General features: G+C 51.2%; 1 protein-coding gene across 1 annotated transcript in view; it reads left to right on the plus strand.

Annotated features, from left to right (window-relative positions):
* The window catches only part of ASTN1 (astrotactin 1), a 275,401-nt gene that overhangs the window by 191,971 nt on the left and 74,260 nt on the right, over positions 1 to 9,170 (plus strand). Inside the window, exons 10-11 of the mRNA XM_006907901.2 lie at positions 1,682 to 1,819; positions 2,282 to 2,432. Coding sequence (XP_006907963.1) covers positions 1,682 to 1,819; positions 2,282 to 2,432 — 289 coding nt within the window. The remainder of the gene's footprint in view (positions 1 to 1,681; positions 1,820 to 2,281; positions 2,433 to 9,170) is intronic.

Below are 9,170 nucleotides of genomic sequence, written 5' to 3' on the forward strand. Positions count from 1 at the left end.
ACAAGAATTCTCTCGGTCCGAATAAACTCCCTCCTCCTGGTACCCCTCAAACTCGTGCACGTGCTCTCGGAAACGATGTGTGATGTACAATGTTCCTGGTGCCCCTGCCCCAGCCTGCTTATTACAGTGCTGCTGTCTTAAGCGTCCCTCACGAAGGCAAAGTGAGTGTAAAAACTTGCCTGCCGTTGCCTCCGACCCACATTTATCCTTAGTACCACATTTCAGGCACCTTGCCCCGAATGTCGACATGTGTGTGTGTGTGTGAAGGGGTTGTCTTGCGTTCCGTTTTGCCAGCTGCTTCACAGGAGAGGGAAGTGGTAGGCCTCCTCTTCTGTCCCCGTCGCAATGGCTTTCCTCACCTGGTGCAGACCCCTCCCCGCCCAGACCTAGCCCCGCTCCCCTGGGGGTAGCGCCTTCTTCGAAGCTGCTTGATGCGGAGGTCTTTTCCCAGCAGGTCAGAGAAGTAGAGAATGAAGAGTAAGGGCAGCCGTGGGGACAGAGCCCCCCCAATCTTGGAACCTCCCCCTTCCTCATTGGTTTCGCCCTTCCCCAGGCACCTGTTTCCCCTCCTTTCAGCCGCTCTCGTGACTGGGGCTGTCATCCAGTGAGCGGACGCAATCGCGTGGCTGCCTGTCACCCATGAGCTTTGGTCAGCGTATCCTCTGCGGCCAGCATTCTCGAGAGGGCTGCATTTCTCATAAAAGATCGCATGTCACCTGACATCTCAGGCAGCCTGGGGAGTGGCGAGGGGAGCGTGTGGGTCAGGGGAGAGAAAAGAGCTGGTCCTCTGTGACCGGCATGCTAATGGCGCCTGTGCTGGGTGCTGCTTAATTGCGTGCGTCCTTCCATTGTTCCTCCCTTTGCCTGAAGTTGGAAGGGGACACCAGACTGCCACAGCCTTGTGATATCCCGCCCACACTGGCTTTCATCCCATAGACTATTTCTGACTGTGAACACAGAGCATTCGAATGCCTTTGAAATAAAGTGAATGAATAAACAATCTCTCACGGTTTTTTTTTTACCCTGACCCTTGAAATGCTGATTGATTGTCTTATTCCTTTTAGCTCTCATTACAAAAATTAAGAAAAAAATATCCTCTGTCTCCCCAGGGTTAAAGCCGTCAGCCAGGGGTGGTGGGGAGGAGCGCAGAGAATGAGTCTGCGTCTGTCTTGTTCTTCCCCCTCGTCTCCTCCTCGGAGGCTTCTGGCTTCCAACATGTCTGTTCCCATCACACAGAAGCCAGAAGAGGGGAGATTTTCTCCTTCCCTTCCTCAGGGAGGTCCAGGCACAGAGAGAAAGCATCGTTACCACTGGGGGTGTGCAAACCGAGACGTGGCATGGTGGGTGGCTGGCACATCTCGCCAATTAAAATGCTGCCCATTACACCTGACTTGGGTTAGGGAAAGCCCAGCCTCCAATCTGAAGGAAACTGGAATTCGATTTTGTATGGCTCGATAAAAACCACTTCTACGAGCTGGTGAGTGGCTGAGTGAGCAGGGCTGGGCCTCTCTGCCTCCCTCACTCAGTCATCTCATCTGTAAAGGGGCAACCAGCTGTTCTTTCTGCATGGGACTCTGGAGGGAAGAGAAGGCAGCGGCTGGCAGTGGGTGCCGGGTCCTCCGGTGGGGTGCTCATCCCTCCCCACCCCGCCCTAACCACCTGGGGTTGGGTGTCCCTGCAGATTCACCTACACCCTAGGGGAGGGCATGTGGCTGCCCCTCAGCAAGAGCTTCGTGATCCCACCAGCTGAACTGGCCATCAACCCATCAGCGAAGTGTAAGACAGACATGACAGTGATGGAGGATGCCGTGGAGGTCAGGTGAGTCCCGCCTCGGGGGGCTCAGGTGCATACTTGTCTCGAGAGGCTAAGTGAGAAGGTGCTGGAAAAGGAACCCTGACAAGCCAAAGGGAGAAGTTGGCAGGCTGCCTTCCGGTGCCAGGACCTACTCTATCCGGGTCAACATGGCACTGGGAGAGGACAAGCCACTAGAATTCGTAAGCACTTCCCACATCGCCTAAGGATGGACAGGCAACGAAATGTTGATTTCCTAGCCCGAGTTTAGAGCTCCTTCTTAGACCAGGCGTTACAGCCTGGGCTCAGTTCCCAGATGTGGAGCGTGTCTATGATTTGTCTGTTCAAGACTCAGAGTTGGGATGATCTTGAATTTTTGTAAGAGGGAGCGAGACGTGTCCTGGTTGGCCAGATAGGAACGAGGAATGCGATGCCACTCGTTGCACCCAGAGTCACCTTGACCCCTCCCACCCCCCGGTCTCCCCACAGAGAAGAGCTGATGACCTCATCGTCCTTCGACAGCCTGGAGGTCCTCCTGGATTCCTTCGGGCCGGTGCGTGACTGCAGCAGAGACAACGGAGGCTGCAGCAAGAACTTCCGCTGCATCTCAGACCGCAAGCTGGACTCCAGCGGCTGCGTGGTACGTCTGTCCCGCCGAGCTCGTGACCGCGTAGGGGAGTTGGACGGGGTGAGACCCGGTACGGATACCGATATAGCGATGAACGTGCACTGTGACCAAAAGAGAGAGTCGAGAACGGTCCTCCCTCGCGGTAACCACCGTCTCGTCCGAATTACGAATTTGCTCTTGACAGAGATGAGAAGCTAATCGCCAGTCAATTAATCGAGAAGTATTTATGGAGCACCTACTAGGTGACCTGTAACTACCCAAGGGAAATGTCGTGAATCGTGGAGCTCGATTTCTTCTTTCCAGTCTTGCAGTCTAGTTGGCGAGGGATCCCCCCACACAGTTTGAGAATTAATTAACTGCTTAATAGAATTGATATTGACGAGATGAGAAGCTAATCGCCAGTCAATTAATCGAGAAGTATTTATGGAGCACCTACTAGGTGACCTGTAACTACCCAAGGGAAATTTCGTGAATGGTGGAGCTCGATTTCTTCTTTCCAGTCTTGCGGTCTAGTTGGCGAGGGATACCCCCACACAGTTTAGGAATTAATTAACTGCTTAATAGAATTGATATTGACTCTACTGCAGAAAATAGACTGTATTTACTCTAATAGGAAATGCTAGGGGGAAAAAAAAAAAAAACCTACGTTTGTTCAGAGTCAAATTACATTAACTATAATAGGACATTTTAGGAGAAACCCACCTAAGATCGTGATGAAAAATGGTAGAGAAAAAAATAAAACTATGTCCCCTTCGAGACCATGGCAGTGAATTCCTACTTCACCAAAGGTGGTTTTCTGCTATATGGCCGTTGGCTAGGCGTCAAGTGTGTGAGCTGTGAACTAGGAAGATTGCTTGGGCTAGAGCGAACTAGGATACCTGCCATGCCACAGGTATGAAGACTGACTGAACCACTTAGGTAACTGGAGGCAGGAGAAGATGAAGCCATCATCGGCTGGTATCTATATTTTGGTCATTTCCGTGCCTATCAACACTAGTGTCTGTTTCCATCCTCTTCTTCCTGTTAAGGGCAGAGTAATGCAATCCTCACAGACAGGAGAGGGAATGAGGCAGAAAAGGAAGGCAGGGAAGCCATGCGTAAAGTGTGCATACGGGAGGGGAGAGACGGCGCATCGAGGCACGGCGTTCGGCAGTGTTTCGCGGGCAGGGCCAGGAGCTCCCAGCTCTGGTGCCTCATCTTGCTTCCCAGGTCTGACAGCTGTGCTCTTCCCTGGGGACCCAGAGCAGAAGTGAGCCGTGAGGACTCCGCCCCATCTTCCCCACCTCTGAGCACCTGCTCTGTTCAGGGAGCTGCTCTGCATCAAAGATGCATCTGTCCCTGGGATGCGGGGCGGCGCTCCCTCGGCCCTCGAGCCTCCCAGACTTTCATCGATCAGGCTACAGTTGACAGGAGCCTGATTCATCTGAGAAGGGAGAGAAAAATGAAGAAAAGACAAGGGAAAGAAAGAGCGCGAAGGGGCCGGTAGGCGGAGTATCTTCCAGAGGAGGGGGAAGCTGACAGAAAAGACAGTCAGGAAAGCACAGAGACGAGTGCAGTGTAGGCCAAGTCCTCCAAAGGCAGCCAGGAGCTGGGATGCTGCCTCCCTCCCTCTGGCTGGTCCACTTTCCGATGTCTTAAGCAGCGAGCTTCCCATCTGGCTCCCTCAGGGGACAATTTCACTGTCTGATGGAGCTCCCAGCTGAGACCCTTTTTAATTTTTTTACTCTTCAGCCTGCATTTCTTCAGCCAGATTTCAACCTCCCATTTTACATTTCTCTCTCGAGTCCCTAAGTGCTGAAATGCTGTTTGTGCACACGTGTGAACATCCTTCTCACCACTCCTCCCCCCAATAAGAGTTTGAGCGTGTTCACACATTCACCCGCATGCACATGGATATACTATACTCCCGTCTCTTCCCACTGCTCTGCCCCTCTCCTGAGCCTCTCCTGAGGACTGGCCTGTCAGAAGCCTTCTGCTGGTGATCCTAGCCCCTCTTACTTAGCAGGTAGCTGTGCCGATGTAGTTTCGAGCTTTTAACACTGTGCTCTTTGAGACAGAACTAGCGGGAATAGTTCCGATGAACACGCGTTTGCAATAAGAATCGGAGCCACTGCAGAAAGTCACCCAGTTATACCAGTGCTTGGTATTCACATAATACTCTGAAGTCACTGGTGCACGTGGCTTTTGTGGGGAGGAAGGGGCCAGGCTGACTGGCAGGTCATTCAGTTGGCTGTGTTTTCATTGGCTCTGAAGCACGTGATCCCTGACATGGGAGGACTGATGGGCCACGTCGTGACTCTTGTGGCCCTGCTGAGGGGTAGATCAGGGACTTTACCTTGAACCAACCCGACTCCCTGGGCATCAGTACTATCCCAAAGCCCCGGTGTGTAGCAGAGCCCACCGTGTCGTCTGGAGATGGACCAGGGGCAAAGGCATCGGCTGCACTAAACTGCCTTTCTCTTCTCACAAAAACCCTGACATCCGGTTGCCCGGGTGCTGAACTGAAAAGCCTCTTGGGAGAGGCATGTTTTCACGAAAGGAGACAGAGGTGAGGAACTCAGAACACACTGGCCCTTAGGAAACCTGGGGAAGGGGCGGAGATGTGGGAAGAGACAGGGCGGACCTCTCATTCTCCTGCCGACCGCAAGGCAGATGCGCGGGCCTGGTCCACGTGGGCCGCTCGACCTCCGTTCTTTCTAGGAAGGCATAGCATGTTTCCCAGTCACGCTCGGGCTCCCGCAGGGCCAATTATTACCCGGTTAATTGCCCTATTGTGTATATATTCTCTGCGGGCAGGAAACAAATACCCGTGAAAGGCAGAGACCTGGACAAGCCGCAGCCACTCCGTTCCAAACCAGACTGCTCACCAAAAGCGGAGATTGAGGGGCCTTTGGGAGGGATGCCTGAGCAGAGGTCAGCCACCGCCGGTGACCGGGTCCCACTTCTGCCCATTGCCCTTACTGTGCCAAGGCGGGGGCCGTTGTCCCTACCTGGAGGACACAGGAGCAATGGTTCTCTGTGCTGTGGAGCCCCGCAGGGTCCTGCAGAGTTGCTGGGTCAATGTCCCGTTGCCACCGTGACACGCTACTGCAGGATTTGTGGCTTAAAACGGCACTCATTGATTATCTCACAGGTCTGTAGGTGAGAACCCGATATGGGTCTCGCGGGGCTAAAATCAAGGTGTGGCAGGGCTGCGTTCCTTTCTGGAGACCGAGAGAGAGCCCACGGCCTTGCAGCTTCTAGAGGCCGCCCACCCTCGTGCGACTCGTAGTCCCGTCTTTCCTCTCTGTAGCTGGCTACATTGCATTTTTCTGTCCGTTCTTTCTTTTCCTTTGCTTCCCCTTTGCACTTTTAAGGACTCTTATGAGTACGTCAGACTCACCTGTGTAATCCAGGATACCCTTCCCATCTCAAGATCCTCAACTCGATCGGCAAAGCCCCTTTGGTCACGTGTGAGGTGACATGCTCACGGGCTCCGAGGATAACGTGGCAGACGCCCCGGGGGCCATCAGTGGGAGATAGCCGTGGGGATCGGAGCAGACTCGGGAGGCAGGACTCTAGTCTGGACACCCCCAGCTTAAACCAGGGCACCCTTATTCTCATCAAGCCCACCGATTGAGGTTTAATATAAAACTTCGAAAGTTTGGAAACAATTTTCGATGCTAAAAAAAAAAATAATGGCAAGCCCACACTCTTCTGCTCCTTTCCCATCTCCACACTCATCCTGAAAGTGACCCCAAAATGCCTTTGCTTCGCGACATGTCTGCGTGCGCTCCGGTGAGCGGACTGTGGCCTTGGAAGGCGAGAGGTCGACTGTCCAGCAACCTCTTGCTGAACACGCGACCTCCTCGGCCAGAGCGTTATGCTGTAATGAGCTTTGAGTTGCCCAGTGACCCTGCCACCCTTCTGTCCACGTGCCATCCTCCATGGTTTCCCACCAAATGTGTCATTTGTCCTCCGCTGGAGCACAGATGAGCGGAGACCATTACCGATGACCTGATCTCTTTCTCTCTCTAGTACAGAACAGTGTGCCTTAGGGGCTTTCCGAGATGAGGGGCCAGGAGCTGAAACATAAATTTAATTCCATCAAACTTCTCCCCTTGGGAGAAGTCCCACATGGCTTAGGCGTCCATGTCAGAGCCCATGAAAAATTCAGGAAATCATTATTTGTGAAAGGAATAAAACTGTCATGTAGTAAAAGAGAATTAGGGTTGCGTGTTTTATGAATCGCCCGGGTAAGTTGAGGCAGGCTCAGATGCAGGAAGTTGTTCATCTCCTCCCCAGGGCCCCGAACATGCTCACGTGTCCATCGCTCATACTCATCTGCTCTCAGAGCATCCACCTCGTAATCTGGAACTGAGGGGTGTGTGTCTCGGGCTTGGTGACACTTGACTAGACGCCTAAGTAATTAATCAACCAAAAATCATTGGTAGAAAAAGAAGAGAAAGACGGTGAAGAAAAGGAGTCGAATGGGGAAAATCATTTTAATCTCATTAGCAAATTATGCCTTAGACCAGTAATAAGTCAAGAGCCATGAGCATCTCATGAAAGATGATTAACCTTGTGTATTTTAGGGGTCACTGAAACTTGAGCTCATTTATTAGACCTTCTTGTTGGGGGAGGGTTGTCACCACAGCGCATGGAATTTTCCTTTTATACCTGTGGTTTATAAAGGCTCTGGGACTGCTAATGTAACCTATGCAAAGAGAGGTTAATGTGTGACCTTGGGGCTCAATCCTGAGCAAACAGTTCTCTTTTACAAACAAATAGATGGGTTGCTCCAGTGGAGGACAAATGACACATTTGGTGGAACAAATAGATGGGTTGTCCACACTCCAGGGGAAGAGAATGGCCAGCATCTGCAGAGAGAAAATACGAGCTCCTCCTGCAGGCAGCATCTCTGTCCTGATGACTGGGCTCTGGCTGCAGATACTTCTAGGAAGAAGGCACAGTTTGGAGCCTACAGGTTCTTTGTACTTAGGTTTAGATTTTTTGAGGAGCCCAGAATGTGAATACAAGAGCACGAGGAACATTTAGGCAAAAACAAGTTTGTACCAAGGGAAACTTGATTGATTAGACTTTTGGGAGAATGGTTGGTTGCTCTGGTTCAACAAGGGTTAAGGAGAAGACTCTGTTTTTGGTTTCAGCTTTTTATTTTTTCTGGAGAGGTTTCAAAAATGTTTTACTCTGAACTGCAGCCCAAGTAAGTTACGGTAAAGATAATTGCATCTTTTTCAGTGATTGAGGATCTTGTCTTGCCTTCAAGGTCACTACTCTGGACAATTTGCAGGGTTTTGTCCTATAAATATATGCACTCATAATTTGCGTGTGTGTGTATAAAAGAGGAGAGAGAGAGAAAGAGAGAGAGAGAGAGAGAGAGAGAGAGAGAGAGAGAATGAGAATGTGAATGTGAATGTTAGAATGAAGCTACAGATCCATAATAGAGTTCAGAATATTCTCTAGGAACTCCTTAAAACAATCAGACAGACAAACAACAAATCTACAGGGCTGCTTTGCTTTGTTGACACATTGACTTTATTTCTCTAGGAATTCCAGTGAACCCAGGTTTTCTCACCCTTGAGAAGCAGCATGGCAGAGTAGAAGAGACACATGTGAGCTTTGGGGTCCAACAGATCTAGGCCAAAAATCTGATTTTTGCCATTTTCCACCTCTGTAAAATTTACTCTTCTGTAAAATGACAGAAAAAGTCTGCCTTTGTTGTTGGGATTAAAGATAATAATAGGTTGGAATGCAATGGGCTGTACAGGACAGTGAAGATTGTCCTGTATGTAGAATTGCTTAATTCCTGATAGCTGTTATTACTTTTAGCTTCGCTTATGAGAAAAGAAAAATTCCAGGCCCCTAACTCAGTCTTCTCTCCAAATCTGTGAGTATAAATATCAGGTGGGCCACTTTGGCACATCGATATCATCTAGGCATCAGAGCCAGGCAAGATGCGGTTATGATGGATTTTAGGATTCAGGAACAAAGCCTGCTCCAGTTTCCTTTGGTGAGGTCTTTGTCAAAAATCATTCTTAATCGGGCATTCTCGGGGAGGGGGGGGCGTGCGGGGAGCGGGCGGCGGGAAGCAGGTGGTTGAAAAGATAGGGACTCCTGGCCGGTGACTGAGGTGGCTGGCTGGTACAGGGCTTGAAACCTCGTGAGGTGGGAATAACAGGAGGGCTCGCGTTGTCTCCACTGTGATGTTTCGCAAGCTTTACAGAAGGAAAAAGAAAGCGTGAACTCGCAGTAACCAGTGCAGGCCATTTAATGCCAAGCAAACTTCTGTGTTTCGATACCTACATCCATGCCCGGGCAGCCTCACAGTGGTAAAGCCAGCTCCCTTCTGGTGGCACATCTGGCCTAACAGCCGGGTGGCCAAGGCAGGGGATGGGTGAGGGGCTGATAAAATGTGGGGTGCAATCCTCAGCTGCCTCATTGGCTTGTTTACCATCATCTGGAACATCTGGATTTGCACAGCACGAGGAAGCCCTTTGAAACTTCTCTAAAATGCTGTCACCTTCCAGCACTCCAGCTGGCTTTGTGGGGAGAAAGGGGGACAGATCAGGCTGGGAGCCTGGCAGGCCCACAGGGGGGCCATTTGTTTGGGAAATTGCAGAATCAGTGTCAGCAAACAGTGCACCTCCTGCCGCGATCTTCAGCTGGGAAGCGGGGAGAGGGGAGAGGGGGCTTTTCGGAGGCACACCTGCAGCAGCCCTGGCTACTCGGCCAAGGTCTTTGGCAGCCCAG

Source organism: Pteropus alecto, unplaced genomic scaffold, assembly GCF_000325575.1.
Source record: "Pteropus alecto unplaced genomic scaffold, ASM32557v1 scaffold101, whole genome shotgun sequence".
Taxonomy (NCBI): Eukaryota; Metazoa; Chordata; class Mammalia; order Chiroptera; family Pteropodidae; genus Pteropus; species Pteropus alecto.